Source organism: Nuphar pumila, chromosome 6 (assembly GCF_984573655.1).
Source record: "Nuphar pumila chromosome 6, dmNupPumi1.hap1.1, whole genome shotgun sequence".
NCBI classification, from domain to species: Eukaryota; Viridiplantae; Streptophyta; class Magnoliopsida; order Nymphaeales; family Nymphaeaceae; genus Nuphar; species Nuphar pumila.
The window spans coordinates 118,170,241-118,189,751 of NC_143254.1; the positions used below are offsets into that span (position 1 = coordinate 118,170,241).

Below are 19,511 nucleotides of genomic sequence, written 5' to 3' on the forward strand. Positions count from 1 at the left end.
GCTCCGCCCCTTGCCTCAACTTGTTTTTTCAGCAGGGGGCGGAGCCCCCTACCTCCGTTTGGTTTTCCGACAGGGGGCGGAGCCCCCTGCCTTAGTTCGGTTTTTCGGTAGGGGGCGGAGCCCTCTGCCTTAGTCGTAGTTTTTCAGCAAGGCCCTGCCTCTGTTATTTTCTGTCAGGCACACACTGAGAGGGGTGGAGCTCTTGTTACTATTTTTTAAAGTGTTTATTAACTTTATTTACATATTCTGGTGCGTACTGCATACGATTTTGTGTTCAATTTTCAGTTTCACATTTCTTTTTAGTTTTCAGATATAATGGCGAGTTCTAGTGGCAGTGTCAATACCGTTGGTTCAAGTTCCAACTCTGAATTAGAAGTTTCTCAACCACTTTGGAGGCTTGTGACAAAAGGGATAAAAGCTAGTGGTGGTGGTGGAAATGTGTAGTTTCTTTGTAATCTATGTAATACTGCTTTCACGGGTTCTTATACGCGTGTGAAAGCACATCTTTTGCATATTCGTGGTCAAGGAATTAGGCAATGTTCTAGGGTTGACAAAGACTTGTTAAAGCAATTAAAGAAAGAACAAGAGGAAACTGAAAAGAAGAAAATTGCAGAGATGAGAAGCGATTTAATTAATTTGCCTTTTGCTATTGCTAGTGATGAACAAGAACAACTTTTGAAGAAAAGAAAAATGAAAGGTAATAAAACAATACATGAGTCATTCAAAAACATGGCAAGAGCAGAAATTGATAAAAAAATTGGTCGATTCTTTTACTCAAGCTTAATTCCTTTTAATGTAGCTAGAAGTCCATGCTGGAAAGATATGATTACATCTTTGGCTAATTGTAATTTGAGTGGTTATGTGCCTCTTAGTTCAGAAAAACTAAGAACAAGCATTCTTGCATATGAAGAAAATAGAATTGAAGACTTGTTAGAGACCAAAAAATTTGCATGGAAACGACATGGAGTGTCTATTGTTTCTGATGGGTGGACTGATATACAAAGGCGACCACTGATAAACTTCATTGCTTACTCACTTAATGGGCCATTTTTTTGAAGATTGTTGATGCATATGTGGAGTATAAAGATGCTGAATATTTAAAGAGATTATTTGTCGAAGTGATAAAAGAAGTGGGTGAAGAAATTGTGGTGCAAATCATTATTGATAACGCTCCAGTTTGCAGTCGTGCATGAATGAATTTGGCAAGTGAAGATACGTATTCACATATTTTTTGTACTCCTTGTGCAGCACACAGTTTAAATTTGGCACTTAAGAGTATATGCAATCCATCAAAAGATGATGCATATGCACGTGAAATGTGTTTATGGATTGAGGAAATAGAGCATGATGTTTGAAATATTAGAAATTTTGTTGTAAACCATTACCATGCCATTTCTATATTTAATAGACATTTTGATCTCAAGTTACTGAAGGTTGCTGAAACTCGTTTTGCTTCTATCATTGTTATGATGAAAAGAATTAAGCAACTCAAGAATGCATTGATGATGATGGTGGCTGATCAAGATTGAGATTTTTATCGTACTGAAGATGATGTTGAGGCTCAAGCTATCAAAAAATGCATCTGTGATGATTTTTGGTGGGATAAAATTACATATTTTGTTGAATTTACAGAGCCTATTTGGGAAATGTTGAGGGAAGTTGATAGAGATGTACTCATGCTTCATAGAATTTATGAAATATGGGTCAATATGATTGAAAAATTTCAAAGTATCATTTTCGAACATGAGAAAAAAGATGTTGTACTTGATGATTCAGAATTTTACAATCATGTACATTCAGTTTTAGTGAGAAGATGAGATAAAAGCAATACACCTTTGCATTGCATGACACATTCTCTCAATCCAAAATATTATGCAAAAAAGTGGTTGACAGAAGATTTTAGTCGTGTTTCTCCAAATGAAGATCTTGAGATATCAAGAAATATAATGATATGTTTGGGAAAACTTTTTAATGATCCTCACATGTTTAAGGTTGTAAATAGTGAGTTTGGAAAGTTCTCTACTGGGAGATTTGATTCTTTAGCCGCACTTATGGCAAGGGATTGGTGGACAACATATGGATCCGAGACACCAAATCTGCAACATCTTGCAATGAAGTTGTTATCCCAACCTCTACATCATCTTGTTGTGAAAGAAATTGGACTACATATGCTCAAATTCACAACATTAAAAGAAATAAACTCACTTGTAAAAGAGCAGAGAATTTGGTTTATGTTGACTCTAATTTACGATTAATTTCTCGCCGCACCAAAGATGAGTGTAGGTACTTTTTTTTCTTTTGTATTCAAAGTTCGTATTTAAATATTTGTATTCAAAGTTTGAAGTTGAATACTAAGTTAGTCATATTTTGATGCAGTTGTGGACCATCCAAGTATTGAGATGTAAATCTAGAAGATTTTGACTTGGAGGGAGAACATGATTTGCATACTCTCAACATGGATTACCTCGATCCTGTTCTTCCCTCTAATTCAGACGATGAGGCAGATTTATCATAAGTTTTGTTGTCATCACACTCACAAGCTTCTTTATGTGTTATATTTTAGTAAGTTTGTGTTGTTACTTCAATAGAATAACTTTTTTATTTTTGCTTTATAATTTATAATCTTATTATATATATATGTTTTGGGATGAAGGCGTAGTTGTTGTTGTTATATATATATATATAAATATATATATATATAGCCGTGTCCCCGTGTCCAAATTTTTTGAAATTGCTCTGCACCCGCACCCGCACCTATGTGATAGCGTAAAACTCATAGTATATGCAAACAAAAAGAGAGGGAGAGAGAGCGAGAGGGAGAGAGGGGGAGACATAGAGAGAGAGACAATAAGAGAGGGGGAGACAATGAGAGAGGGACAAACAACGAGGGAGAGCGAGGGAGGGAGACTTACCGAGAGAGGGAGGGCGACACCACCTTCTTCTTCCTTTCGGCAGAGAGAGAGAGAGGGAGGGAGGAGGGCGAGAGACGAGAGAGAGGGCGATAGATGAGAGAGAGATGAGAGGGGGAGACCCTAATCGGTCGGGCCTCCCCCCTTTTTTGTTGGCCCCCATTTGACTCATAAAAAATGAGGCACACCTCGCCATGAGGTGTGCGCCTCATAGCTTACGCTTTATATGTGCACCTCAAGGCGAGATGCATTTTTTGCACCTTGAGGTGCATTTTTAACAACACTGGTTCTAGGTGAAATAGAAACACAAGCTGACCTATGCATTGATGGTGTGTGAACATGATTTGCTTATTCAAGTGACTAATCATATGTCAGCATGTCAATATGTTGTCCTTGATTACTTGAGTATCTGGAGAAGAAATTATCCTGGAATTGGTTCTGCCATAAGTGTAAAAGTTTAGTTGAATGAACTAGAAAGGTGCTCAAACAATATTATAATAAGTGCGTTATGATCACATAGTGGAAATGGAATAGTATCCAGACTTAAGTGTCTTTTGGAGCTAAAGTTAATGAAAGAATGGTAAGTGGCTAAGTGTTAGCCCTAGAACATGTGTGGACATTGTTGAGACTTATGTATCATATGTATGACCATCTTGAGTGCTACCCCTTTATTGTATATATGTTTACATTTCATTTTTTTAGGGGTATTCTTATACATTTTCAGTTAGTGTAAAGTCAACAAATTTTGTCTTGTAGTGAGGTAGTGGGGATGTCTCCCATATATTGTTGTAACTCTAGTTTTAGTGGCAATGAAGTTTCCTTTTGTGCTTGCTTTCAACTTCTCTCTTCTAGAGTTTATCTTCTTGCTTTGATATGGTATCATAGCTATGTCAGATTGAAAGAGAGGGCGGAGATTGTTTTTAGAAGGAAAATGAGACTTATTCATCAATATTCTGGGTATTGCATCGAGATTACTAAACATAATTGCAATGTAATCTTTTTTCCTATGGATTGTGTTGTGCAAGATCAACTTTGACTCGTTAGATTTGAGTTCTCAAAAGAGGCGTGGAGGTGGCTTAAGAGCAGAAGTTTTGAATGAGTTTATGTTGTAATATCAATGGCTTGGTCATATTTCTAGTTCTTGTAACAACCCCAATTGACCCTCCTAAAAATAGTGGATGTTTTTTTTAAACAATTGCGGAAACTAACCTAAATACCCGGAGCCTCAAAGATTTAATATACCAAACCACAAACCAACCTGTGCATTGAATCAAAAGAAGAATAATCAACTTTATTAAATCAATAAATAATGTCAAATAGACCAAGATACCAAAATTGTCTATCTCATAACAGCCATCTTGTCAGAACCCAAAAAATAGTCACAAGGCTCGCTGTCTCCAACCAGCTAGTCAGGACATCACTAAACATCCGAACCTGTAAAACAATTTTATGAAAATGGGTAAGAACCAAAGTTCTTTGTACAAATTCTTCTAAAAATTCAAACAGTAAAGGAAATAGTAGCATAAACCAAATTTATGTATAAATTTTAGAGGACTATCACAATTAACAATTTACCATAATCAACTTACCATTCAAGCATTTAAACAAAATATCATGCAACAATAAATATTATGCAAAGTCAAATATGTAATACCACGTATTTTCTTAGTCATTTTCTGTTTTTTTTTAAAATTTGGCTAAGTCTGGGAGAAAAATCGTTTGAACCTCGATTTTTAATCGATGCTATTGAGTATGGGCTTGACCTAGGTCTCATCAGCTAGGTCGAGATGAGCCAATCAAAACGTGAGAAACAATTTAATTTTTTACTTTTAAATTCAAGCAAAATTCGGGTTATTTTTCGGCAATGTTCAGAATTTGATATTCGTGTAATATGTCGTTGGATGCGTCTCGGTATGCCGAGCACAACAGTATTGTAACGCCTCAAAATCTTAACCCAAATTTTGATGATTTTTTTTCTTCAATACAGCGGAAACAAGTCATACCATAGGGTTAAGCATCCCAGAACATTACAGGGGAAGCAAACCAAAACATTTATTTCATTATTAATGAAAAATAACATCAGAGTTTCTCACACTATCCTTGAAACAGTAAATCCAAAAATCTCGATCGAAGACTCATCCTGCAGCCGCTCCTAACTCCAACTCTTCACCTGAAAATTTATAGGAATTAGACTACAACTGTCTAAGTAGGAAATCTGTAACTTTTAATGTGGTACATCATGAATCTAGTATGTGATATGGGTGTCATGTATGATTTTCGACACATACAAGAATAAGTAAAGGTCTATGCTATGACCGTCAACAATTTATCAGAAGTTAACTGGTAGGTAACATTAATAACAACATTTATATATCCTACAACCTTAATATGAATCCACACAATTATTCAGAGGAAGGCAATTATGATAATTCATAATTCAGTTAAGCATTCATACCACATGGTACATCCATTAGGCATAAAAGAACACAAATCAATACCATGAATTACAAATTAAGTAAAACAGGGCATTTAATATGCATTAGAAGTTAAACATGTATCCATCAAACATATAACAATTAAAGGAACAGATAACATATGCATGTTCTAATGCATAGCAAGAAAATGCATGACTTATGTGTAATTCATGAATCCTCTTATTATCCTTCCTTAAGTTTCCCTTTCCATATGCATGCCCTATTAAATGCATATAATTTAAGTTCCTCTTTTTAATTACCGTTGTCCGCGGATACACCAAACGGGTACAATCCCTAAGATCAAGTAGGTTCTCAGGGTAGCTTAACATACAATTTGTATTTTATTACTAGGTTCCAAACTTAGCCCTCTACCGAATCACCTTCGGAACATTAGACCTCCACATCTAATGTCGGGGACACAAGGGGCTCCTCACGCCCACAAGTGCCACTTCCTTGGTACCAAAACAAACTCACAGCTGTGACCAACACACCACCCCCAGGTAAAGTGGCAGACTCTCCCTAAAACCGCAGACAGGAAAAGGAACCTCAATATCGGGTTCAGGGGACAAAATTTCAGCACACGGAGTTTTTGTATCCTTACAATCTCCCCAAGACCGGTTCTCTAAGATTCCCATACTCTAGATGAGATATCCCAGAACGTATATTATACTGTTCTTATTCATTATCTTTTTATTAAAAGTCAATTATTGAGTTTTGCAATTCAACATGCAAAAACAAGGTAAAAGCTCGCATCTACTCCTGCGAGAACCATCATGAGACTCTAGCCCATGGAAACACATCGAACAATGCAATATAGAGCAATAGAATCACATTTGCAAATCAACATGCAAAGTTAATCATAAGCTTGCAAATCAACATGCAAACATAAGCTCGCAAACCACCAATGCGTAGCTCTTCATGGCCTACCACCCGTGGCAACCATAGAACAACACAATTAAAACCATCATGTAAATATGATTATTGCGATGCATTTAAACAATTAAAGAAAGAGCAAACCCAAGCTCAAGGCTCTCTAGGCCTGTGATGATTCATTTAGACCATCGATGCATCATATGCAAAAATCATAACTTGCAATTTATGCAACGAGGTCAGCATGCCTCCAAATACACATCCATCCAAACCAATTTAACAATATGCATGAGTTACCATAATCATATGCATGTGTTCACCATCCATGTGCAAGTGCTTTTATGTAATCACTTAACACACATGCATTCATCCATAATTCTTAAGTACATGAGAACATTTATACTTGATTTTACATGCTAAACACACATCGATTTCGTGTATGCACATGTACTCGAAACCAATCCATAAATGCACGATAAATAATCATGTCCCATCAATGTAGGCACATGAAACTTTTTCATGTGTTAACATCCACACACATGAACATAACCCAATCATAAGCATGCCATTTCTCAATCATATGCATCCCCACTATGTGTATTACCTACATCACATACGGGTATTAACCATTGCATATCCCTAACCATTGCATATCTCTTTTGAGTGTGTGATTATGCATATAAAATTAGACATACTCATCAAGCATACATGCTCAAGAAGCAACATCAACAACCTAGTCATGCTCACCTTCAAGATTACACAACTAGTATCATGAAATGCAAAAACAACATTTATATAATTTCCGGGCAGAAGTGTAAGCTTTAGCACATGCTAGGGACGATGGTCAGGCTTACCAATCCCGGACCCGCTATCCTCCTAGCTAAATATCCAACTAAGTTCCAAAGGTCTGGGATTCTTGACATATACATAGGCATATGTAGGTTCGTAATAGTCAACAGGTCACACGCACAATCTGTTCAATCTACATAACATGAAACTCAGTAAGGTCTGGTCAACTTTACATATTTCTTGAACTTAGCAAATCTGACCAGATTGCAAATCCATTTAAAATAGCAAATCTGGACCAAATTTGTCAATCCAATTCCTAATAGAATTGACATCACACCCTGTGTAAAATTGCACCGCACTCAATGTAATGAACAATAGCATTAATGGTATCTAAGAGTTATGAGCTGCATAACAAATGCTAACATCTTGACTCTGTTCTTCCATTTTTATTCATAAAAGCATCTACCACTACACAGCCAATTACTTCCAGATACAAGTATCCACGTTAAGTACAAACAACTACTTAGCTCCCATTCATCTGGTGGGTCAGTTTAACAAGAGAGCATGCATACACAAGAATGAAACATGCATCATTCATCAGTGAGTTCATCACTGTTCCCAAATCAACTATTCAGGAAAAACCCCGATTCAAGGATCTACCGAACACCCTAAGGGTTCAGACTTTTACCCATTTGAATAATCTCCAGTAAATCTGGAAGTATACATGCTTCACTGATATACCAATATGCAAGATGTTAAATGAACACATGGAATCCCATTTAAGAATATGATACCCAAATGGAAACAACAACACAAATCAAATCGGTACTCATGTGTTCGATTTCAAGAATACGATACTCATATTGGGAAACAGCAAGAATCAGAAATCAGAATGTATCTCAAAAGGGAACTATTCACAGAAATTAAAACAAGAAACCAAATCAAGATTTTAACTCACTTTAACGTGAAGATCTGAAACATAAAGATTTCTATAACAACTAAATTCCCAACCATACCATCTATGAACCAGCATCTCCCAGTAGATCGCACCTCCCGAATAGTTATATGATCATTCTGGTTCACAAGGCTGATTGACCTATACAGCCCTTAACTCAGTTCAAGATGTGGCAGTCCTCACGAAGACTCCCTCATCTTAAGCCAAGAATAACATTAGCTAAAAGCGGGATTCCGACTTGATTCTTAAAAACCATCATGGAACTCATAATATTCATGACATAAACACAAGCAATGGAGAGAGAAGCCCAATATAAATCCAACCAAAACCATTCGGTTGATACTTCATAATACCATCCAAATAGTGAATGACATCAAGAAAAATAGGCTAAACTGAAACTAAGCAACCAAATAACCCTTTATAACAAGTACCCACACAAAACTTCAAGAAAATCCATCTAAAATAACTAGAGATGTCCATGACATAAAACCCATAAAGAAATGAAGGAAACCCCCAAATCGACATCATCACTACCGAGAAACCCTAGCTCACCGATCTGGGTTTTTCCGGTGACCAAGAATCACATACCACTCTAAATCATGAAAAAGAATTGGGGTTCCCCCTTGACTGACCCAAACACAATTGATTCAGTCCACAACCAACAAGAAAATGCCAGAATCCTACCTTTTTCGGTGCTTTTTCCGACGATCGGAGATTGCTATCGCGAGACGATGGTCGGCCGACTCCGGTTGCTCCTGCCGCCGTGAAGGGCGCGATCGGGAGGCTGCTGTCGATGGTTGGCCTGCTGTTTCCACAGCCGCGATGCTGGTCGAGAGGGTGATGAGGGGCAGAGGAGAGGGAGAGCAAGAAAGTGAGAGAGGAGACAAAGAGTGTGGGGGAGATGCAATCCGAGAGGAAGAGAGCTGAGAGGGGAGAGATCTGCTTTTCCCCCACCTTTTAACGAGAGGCGAACCCCTCCTCTCTCCTCTGTAACCCCCTCCCCTTCTTGAGCTCCTGCGAGAATCGTGCCCTAGGCACGATTCCTGAAATCGAGCCCCCTTTAAACGTAAAAAGGTGTCGGGTATGGGTCTGAGCCCCACGACCCGCTATGCTAGATCCACCTTTAGCGTGGATCCGGGTTAGCCCCTTTAGTGCTAGATCCACAATGAATGTGGATCCGTAATGGATTCTGGATCCATATGTTGGATCCATTTAGGTCCAACCATGGATCCAACCCCAAATAATTAAATTTTTTTATACTAATTTTATTCTCTTAAAAATACTTTTATTTATTTATTAAATATTGTTATTACACACATATATATATTGTAATACTCATATATATATATATATATATATATATATATTCCCTTTTTGGATCCGAGTAACGGATCCCGGGTCTAATATGGATAAAACTACCCATCGAATTGTTACGGGTATTACAGGTATGTTACTTTTTCAAATTCAAGTTCCGGTTGGCCCGAAAATCGCCATTTTCCAAAAAGGGAGCAGTTTGTCGAACTGGATCCGGATTTGGATCAGATTAGATCCAATAGATTTGATTCAAGTTAATATGGATCTGGACTCTAACCAAAACCCATATTAATCTGGATTTGGTTCAGTCCAAAATCTATTTGGGTTTTTGAAAATGGATTTGAATCTTGGATCCAGATCCAAATCCATGCCCAACGTTTTTCTAGCTTTAAATTAAATAACAAGCTTTAAATTAGAGTTAAATAAGGTTAATAAATCTCCTAAATTAATTTGGCTATTTTTGGAAGCCTTTAGATAATTATTAAGTATTTAATATTTAATAATAAATAAACAAATCAATAAATTTTATTAATTCCGAATTTGAATTAGGGTTGATTAAGGACTTCTAAATGGAGTCTTTGTACTTGCCTAAGAAGGCTAGTGTTGAGTTAAAAAAACTCTTAAAAATACAAATTTATGGAAACTTTGAAAAGTCAAATTTTAAAAGGGATTTGAAAAAATCTTGAGAAAGGAAAGTTGAGAGGACCCAAGAGGGAAGCTCTCCCTCTCCAGCCCATCTAAAGAGGAGGGGGGCGTCACCTTCTCTTTGGCCTACTTAAACAAAAAAAGGGAAAGAAAGAGAAGGAGAGGAAAGAGAGGAGGAGGAAGAAGAAGGAGCCTTCTTCTCCAGCCAAACCAGTCATTTTCCACCATTATTTCTCATTTTTTCTTTAATCTTTGCAAAAGTACGGGTCTCCTCTTTTGGATCAAGTGAGAAATCGAATGCCGATTCGATTTCCATGCAATATGTGGTGTAAATCCATGGTCAAAGGGTGAATCTATATGTTCACTCTAGAATGCATGGATGGGGATCCATGGATTCCCCTTTCACATGTTCTTTTTTTATTCTTTTCACACTTAAAAAAAAACTAAAATAAATTTCTGTATATGTATTTTTTTTCATGGTATAACGGGATTTATTTCTTGATATCTATGGCTTGTTACATGCTTGCCTTATTTTGGTTTTGGATGTTTCATGAACATCCTCTTGAAAGAGCAAACAAACGTTTTGTTGTGGCTAGATTTAAAATCTGTTTATGCATGCCTACCTTAACAAGAATTTGTACAAGTATGTCATGAAATAATGCTTAATTGATTATTGATCATGACGGGAAAGCATATGCCATGGTGAGTCAATGTTTCATGAAAAACGTCATAAGCATGATCATTTGATTTGGTTGTGTGAGCATACATGAATACATCTATGGCTATGTGCATATTTGAGCCGCGAATGTTGTATATGCATGACTGTACAAACTGGAATAAGTTAACATGTTTCACCCCTGTAGCTGTACATTTTCCATGCATAGTGTTAAAGAAAAAAAAATTATGGTAGTACAGAAGTTTTTTTTTCTTGGGTTTCACGGTCTGGCTGACAGGCCAGCCGAGTTCGGCTCGGCTGGCCAGACCTGGCAGTGCCTGGACAAGCCTGCCAGGGCCTGCCGAGCCACAGGGCTCAGCTGAGTGGCTCGGCTGAGCCGGGCTCAGGTCAAGAAAAAAAATATTTTTTTTAAAATATGTTTTTTTATGTTAGTGGACTGTCCAGCCCTGACAGCACACACACAGGCCCGAGCTGGGCCTGTGCATGAGCTGTTAGGCCCAGCCGATGGGTTCGGCTGGGCTGGCTCGGCTAGCCAGGGCTGGCACCCAGTCCAGCCCTTGGGCAGGACTGGGACAGGCCTGGCAGTCCACTGCGAGGCCCGGCCTGGGGTCTGCCCAGACTAAACCCAGCCGACCAGGGTTGGCTGGGCCTGTTTGGAACCCCAGCCAACTTGGTCGGCTGGGTGTAAACCCCTTTAGAGAGTTTTTTTTTTCTTTATATACATACATATATGGGTATATATGAAGATAACACAATATGCGTGTTTTTTTTTTAAACTGAGGAATCGAGTTGAATGTGTATACAGATTTTAACTTTGATTATGAACATAATCTTCATGTGCCTTGGTGGAATGTGACATGCCTATGTATTACGCTAAGTACAAAGTATACATGAGATTTTATTTATTTGAACTGGAACTTGAAATACACGTTAAATCTGGGTTTTAACTAACTAAACCTGAGTTAATGTAAAACATGTTTTAAATCTGGATTTAATTAAATCAGTCTGGGTTTTTGTTAAACATGTAGATCTGAGGTTCTTCAATTTGTAAACCTGGGATTTTATTAAGTAAACCTGAGTTATCGTTTGAACATATAAAATCTGGGATTTTGCTTATGAATCTGGATTTATCTGAGGTATAGTTATGAAACTTGATTTCGGGTTGTAAAGGTAAATTCTGTTTCTTTTTAATATGGTCATAAATCTGATGTGATTTTAGGCCAGGCGGCAGCTTCAATTAGCATTGCATTCAAAGGCTTCATGGGATTGATTTCTTTCTTTTAAGTTCTTTGAGGTGGATTATTTCTTTTAATGCCCTGCAGGCTTAAGAGAGATGGCACGACAGGCTTGGGCAGCAGGCCGGCCGAGTGCAGCTCGGCTGGCCAGGCGTGGCCAGGTGTGGCCACTCCTTGATAGGCCGCAGGCCCAGCTGAACCCATTCAGCTGGCCCGGCCTGCCATGTTGTTGGAGCCCAGTCGAGTCCAGCCGAGTGACTCGACTGGGCAGCAAAAAAAAGGAAAGAGTATATATATATATATGTTTATATATATACATATACATATGCATATTTAACCGAGTGTGTGCATTTTGAGTTGAGCACATGCCGAAAATGGGAATGCCTTATTCACATGTTCTAGCTTGACATGACATGGTTTAGTATTACGTTACTTCCAGGTTGTTATCATTGCAGGTGCAAGCCTAGAGTGAATGGGTTTGGCTTCGTCATAAGACTTTCAGCTTATGTTGTAAACATGTACTTTGAATCTCATTTATATTGTGAATGCGATTTTGCACTGGCCTTGATGGGATATGACATAAGTATAATGTTAATATGAAGCTTGTTTCCAATGTTTGAATATACATGAAATTTATGTGTGTTTACATGTATATAGTTGCGTTGACATGAATATGTGCATTAAGTGAAAGCGTGCACTTGTCATAAGTATATAAATTGCATAAAAGCATATGCAAAAATGACCACACTTAAACACTTGCACATGGATGGTGAACACATGCATAAGATTATGGGGGCTCATGCACATTATCAAATTGGTATGAATGATTGTGCATTTGGAAATATGTTAACATCATTATATATATTACATATCGTTATGATTTTTGCATATGGTGCATCAATGATCAAAATGAATCATCGTGGGCCTGGTGGGTCTCGAGCTTTGGTTTGCTCTTTTATTTATTTTACATGCATCACAAAAATCACATTAATGTTGTTGCAATGTATTGCACTGTTCTATGCTTTTCCGCAGGCGGTGGTCCCGTGATGGTTCTCACAGAAGAATATGCGAGCTTGTGCCTTTGCTTTTGCATGCTGATTTGCAAACTAAATAATTGGCCTCTAATAACAAGATAAAGAAAAATAACAGTGTGGAGCAACTTAAAATGCACACACTCAGTTAAACTTTTAAGAAATAAATTTTGCAATGCATAAATAAAATCAACATGTGGAGCAACACATGCTCTTGGCCTATACGGCCTGCAGTGTTTCACATTTCACCACCCACACATCTCAAAAGTGATTTATTCATCTTTGCAAAATTTCAGTGAACATGCAACACACTCATTGTTTCAAAACATGTTCACAATGCACATTCAAACACACAAATGAATGCACATGAAACCTAATGAGAAAGATGTAGTTGATTCAAAGTGAGTTTATAAGATAAAGTATAAACCCGATGGCTCAACAGAGAGGTATAAGGATAGGCTTGTGGCAAAAGGTTGCACTCAGGAGTATGACATTGATTATGATGAGACATTCAACCCTGTTGTCAAAATGTGTACCATAAGATTAAGATTGTGTTTACCTTTATGAAAATTTGGTATCTTGGAGTAGTCAAAAATGAGTTGTTGCTAGATCAAGTAGTGAAGTAGAATACAAGGCTATGGCAGCAACTACATCAGAATTGAGTTGGATAAGATATCTTTTGATTGAATTGAGAGAGAATACCAAGGTCGATATTATTTTGTGACAATCAAAGTGCTATTTAAATATCATTAAATCTATTTCAGCATGGTAGAACCAAGCACATTGGGATTGATCAACACTTCATCAGGCAAAAAATTGAAGATAGAGAATTAGAAGCAAAATTTGTGAGAATGGAGAATTAAATAGCTGATTTGTTCACAAACGGCGATACAACACAGATTCTGGTATCTTAAGAACAAATTGTCCATGGTGCTGACCATGTATAACTGGAGGGAGGCTATTATGACGTGATTGAGTCTGGATATGTATCAGATCCAGATCCATATCTAATATATTCAGCCTGGTTGACTTGTATATTTACATGTGTTTCTAATTATTCTTTTATGTTTTCCTTTATTACCCCTATTAGTTGTGTTTTACCTTTTGTATTCATGGGGTAATGTTGTAACATCACTAAAAAGAGGGTTTATATAAAATAGGAGGAAGACCCACACGTTCCCACATTGGGAAACAGGTATTCAGGAAATTGTCCAGCCTCTATTCTTTTCTTCCTCTTCTTTGCAGCATCTATGAAACAATAGCAAGATACCAAAATCTAATAGATATTACATACATTGTTCATGTGGTCAGTCAGTTTATGAGTTCCCCTAGTTCAGTTCATCTTGTTGCTTTGGATCATTAGATATGTGAGAGATACTATCCATTATGGGATGTTCTTTTTCCTTAACAAATCTTAGTGTCTTTTGTGATGCAAAATTTGAAGGCTCTACCCTGGACCATCTCTCTACTACCAGATTTTGTATTTTTCTTGGGAGTTCCTTAATCTCTTAGAAAAGCAAGAAGCAACAAAGAGTTGTATTATCCATAGCTAAAGCCGAATATAGGGCTATGACTCAAGTTACAACTAAAATTGTTTAGATAAAGTGGCTATTAAGAGAATTAAGAGTTCTTATTTGTTGTTAGGCCTCCTTGTATTGTGACAATATGAGCCCCATTCATATTGTGCAAAGAATCCAGAGTTTCATGAAATGACTAAGCATATTGAGATAAATTGTCACTTTACTCGGAGAGCCTATGAAGATGGAGTTCTCTCTCTTGAGCATGTGAGTTCTAAGGATCAAATTGCCGATGTGTTCACTAAGAGTCTTGCTCCCTTACATTTTAGTTCATTGCTTTCCAAACTTGGGATGATTCCTCTTACATTATCTCAAGTTTGAGGGATAGTGTTGAGACTTGTGTATCATATGTATGACCATCTTGAGTGTTATCCTTTTATTGTATATATGTGTATATTTCATTCTTTCTAGGGATATTCTTGTACACTTTCAGTTAGTGTAAAGTCAACAATTTTTGTCTTGTAGTGAGATAGTGGGGATGTCTCCCATATATTGTTGTAATTCTCTCATTTTAGAGGCAATGAAGTTTCCTTTTGTGCTTCCTCTCAAATTCTCTCTTCTACAGTTAATCTTCTTGCGTTGATAGACATATAATGTCTTTGACGGGGATCATAGCACCAATAATCTTTTTGATTATTTGGGTATTTTGAGAACCAATGTTTAGTAGCATCTACAAATAAATTACCCCTTGCTGTTTGATAAAATAGAAAAAGAGGTGCAAAAACTTGATGAGAGAGAGCTGGCAACTATGACTTTTGCTAGACTAAATAGATATATGCCATAGATAATTACAAACACACATAAAAATAAATACATAAATTATATACATAAACTTTATATATATATATATATATATATATATATATATAGAGAGAGAGAGAGAGAGAGAGAGAGAGAGAGAGAGAGCTTAAATAGTCTCCTAAAACATTCTAAACTTCTTTAAAAGACAAAATTTCACGTGTTTGCTTAATCCGAGCTCATAGATATATCCTCTATAATTTAATAGAAAGCATGTATTAGATTAGTCATTTTCATGTTTAGATGCATATTCGGAGCAACTAAAAATCAATGGTTCATATTGCACCAAAACTTGGTGAAATAGAATTCAAGGTTTTTTCATCGAATCGATTTTGATCCAAAGCATAGGCTTTAGTGAATAACAAATGATGAGTACATCTACAAATCAGGCTTAAGCAGAAAACACGTGTAACTATTTCTTGGAAGTATTTAGGACGGTTGAATTAGGGTACCAAGTATAAGGTACACCTATACAATGCAGTGCACAGAAGGTAACATAATAGATTGATATTACAACACACTGCTTGAACCCAGAAGCCATGAGAAGCAGTTACTAGGAGTAGCATAGTGTTTGCAATTTCAATAGTATGCCTATTCAATCACTTAACAACATCATTTGGCAACATTATGGTTTACAGTTAACTACTAATGTATTCATTTATATGGTCAGAATCAAGAAGCTAATCTTTCTTGAGTTTTTACAAAGTTGTAAAGACTTGGCAAAGACATTATAATTCAGTCCTTTTGTGTGTAAAGAACACCCGCATAAATAAAGAATAGCCATCAAGAAAGGAAGAACTGATAGAACAGGTACTGGGTCCCCACATATCTAAGAGAACTACCAAAATGTGAGGCACAAGATTTTGCCAGCTTATGGTTTTCCTCTATTTGAACATATTCTTTTACAGTTTTACATTAATACAAAAACATTGACTATTGTATCTTGCATAATATCGACAAAACTATAGCTATAGCATGACAATGAGGTGAAGCTGGTGGCCTATGTCACATGGATATGGATGCAGATGTACTTGGTACAATACTATAATTTTCTAAAATTAGGACACAGGGACATAGTCGTACACACACATGGATTTATGTATGTGTGAGTGTGTATAAAACAACAATTCTAAATCACTAGTTAGGAACATCAAATAATGAAACTAAGTTGAAATTGAAGTGTAATGTAATTGATGACAAATTTTAAAAGAAAAAGAACTCAAGTGAATATTAAACAAAATAAATAAGATCACGAAATGAAAATAGATAAAGTTAATGACACAATGTTGACTGTATGTGAAACTGGTTTGACTATGTCCTTGAAGTGTCCTGTCATTTCAGTGAAGTGTCCAGGTGTCGTGTCGACACAAGATACACATGCTAAGTGAAGTGTCCATGTGACGTAGTTGGTGGCAAATGAAATTAATCCAGGTGGTAGACATTTTCCTATTGTGTCCCAGTCAGTCTCCCTGACCTGTTGTTCATAGCATCCAACAGTTGTAAATAATCTTGGATACGGTGGACCTATAAAGCCTAGTTGTGTACCCTGACAGGAAAGGATTGTGTGAATGTTTGAAATCCCTTCTCCTCAAAGATAGCAGTATAATGGATGCAAGAGGAAATTTCTGATCATGGTCCGATGATAGAACCATGAATACTTTTTAACCATAGTAAAAAATATCGGTCTCAGCTATATCTTGGCAAAGCAAATTATCATGATGATATAGGTTTAGTTGATAGATCTTGGGAAATATTGACACTTAAATTTTTTTAAAATATAAACATAACATAAATAAGAAAGAAAATAACATGTTTAGATAATATAATACACATATAATAAAAGAAATAAGTGAAAAATATAGAAGAAAGAAGAAAAAACATATTTAAGATATAGAAAGGTAAAAGTAACTGAAAATATCACGATATTATCATGATATTATTGTGATAATGTCCTGTAAAATTATTTTTGGAGATAGCATAATATTTTTCCTTTTAAATAATTTTACCAAAAAGAAAAGCTATATATATTCAATTTATTGGTGATACCAGTGACGATGTTTTTAACTCATCCTCAGCGTGACAACTTGTCATCTCTCAACAAATTCTTTCCCTATTGCTATTAACTATTTTTTGCCATCAAATAGAAAAAAATGATTTTTCTATCCTATACGTATGCTGTCCTGTTGTTATTGAAACAAAAAAAGGATTTCTGTAAAAAAATATGTATGCTTCCCTGTAGCACTTTGAAAAAAATGAATTTTCTATCCTATAAGTATGCTGCCCTGTTATTGAAACAAAAAAAAGGATTTCTGTAAAAAAATACATATGCTCCCTGAAGCACTTTGAAAAAAATATTTTTTTCATCCTATACGTATGCTGCTCTGTAGCACTTTGAAAAAAAATGATTTTTCTATCCTATACGTATGCTGCCCTGTTATTGAAACAAAAAAAAGATTTTTCTAAAAAAATACTTATGCTGCCCTGAAGAACTTTGAAAAAATTTATTTTTCTATCCTATACGTATGTTGCCCTGTTGTTATTGAAACAAAAAAAACATTTCTGTAAAAAAATACGTATGCTTCCCTGTAGCACTTCTAAAAAATGATTTTTCCAATCATAAACATTGACTGATTGTCAAACCAACAACGTCGGCACTTCATCAGATGTTCTTCTCCCGGAGGTATCACATTCATCAGATGCAATGTGGGAATTTCAATCCACAACAATCTAAATCTTCTGATCACAGATTTTCTGAGCCGTTTCATACCTGAGGGTGACTGTTGGTAGGCTGATTAGATGCACCAAACTCTCTTGGCTGAGACCTTTACACTGAAACTTGGACTGCATTAGCAAATTATCAACTGCACAATATTCTTTTATTTAGACCAAACCTGGCTTCTAATTCATGATCTGGCTAACTATTAAAATGAAGATGCATATTTTGTTCTATATCTAATTCACATATAAATAATTACAATTCAGCATTAAACTTTTTTCTGAAGCAACAATTATATTGAAACTTGAGTGATTTGATACGGACGTCTGACTAATAGTACATATAAATATTAGATATTTTCATTCAACAAAAAAAATACAGAATAATTTGGTAGATAACATTCTTCGGGGTCCTTAGGTTTGATGTTTGTGATATCTTTACATATATAGGATGGGGTTCTGGTGCTTTTAGGGGAACTGAGCACGTGCCTAGGGATATAAGATGATTTTCCTTTTTAATTTGTATGCATTGTATTGTCCTATTCATCAATTTCCTTGTGATTTTAGTTGGTGATTTTTTTATCTCCTTTTCTGTAGCTTTATGCCATCCAATTTCATCTCTTGGTGACTTCTATTCTGTTTCTCACTCGTGAGGGTTTTCGACGGGCATGCATGCGGACGAACCTTTTGTAAGGAAATTTTCTTTGACCAATTTGAGAAAGTGGTTGAGTCTTTAGTTTTGCAATGGATATATTTTTCTTGTTTTGTTCTAAACTTGTCTCTCTTATTCTTCAGCTCATTACATTTGCATGCATTACATATTTCCTTTATTGTTTATCTTGTCTCCTTTTTTCGTCCTTGTAGCGGTTTTCACAAATTTCCTCATCATTGTTAATAGAGCATGGGTAACTCCCTTTTGGGGTTCATATCAAGATGTGAATCTTGGGGTTAAGATTTTTATTGCATTTGATGGCTTGGTTGTTGGATCAAGTTGTTAAGATGTACATTTTGTATTATATCATATATGTATATATGTCTATGTGTATTCATTTGTATGTATATGTATATAGCTATGTCACACGGACTCGGCTCCAAGGTCGACGCACCCGCGTCGACACGCACCAACACGGGTGCGGCTCAGACTTGGTCAACTCGACCCTGGGTGCGGTCAACACACCCATGGTCGTTTTGGTCCATTTTTTTGGATTTTTTTTAAATTTTTTGGGCTATAGAATTTAAAAAAAAAATTGAGTGAGACCCGCGTCGGGGGGAACCCCCCCTCCTGTAAGGAAAAAAGCCCTGAATCAGGCTTCACGACTCATCACCTGGCCCCTAATGGGCACAACTTTGATCGAGTCTTATATATATATATATATATATATATATATATATATATATATATATATATATATATATATATATATATATATATATATATATATATATATATATATATATATATAGCCGAGTCCCCATGTCCAAATTTTTTGAAATTGCGCCGCACCCGTGTCGCACCCGCACCC

At 36.3% G+C, this 19,511-nt stretch overlaps 1 protein-coding gene across 3 annotated transcripts in view; it reads left to right on the plus strand.

Annotated features, from left to right (window-relative positions):
* LOC149835889 (lipid transporter) overlaps positions 1-19,511 on the plus strand; it is a 103,913-nt gene that overhangs the window by 10,228 nt on the left and 74,174 nt on the right. For 2 of the 3 annotated variants that reach the window (XM_090008825.1, XM_090008827.1), the window contains exon 3: positions 18,586-18,677. The exons of the other annotated variant lie outside the window; for it this stretch is intronic. In XM_090008825.1, the coding sequence (XP_089864951.1) occupies positions 18,586-18,677 (92 nt within the window). The remainder of the gene's footprint in view (positions 1-18,585; positions 18,678-19,511) is intronic. 3 annotated transcript variants of the gene reach the window in all.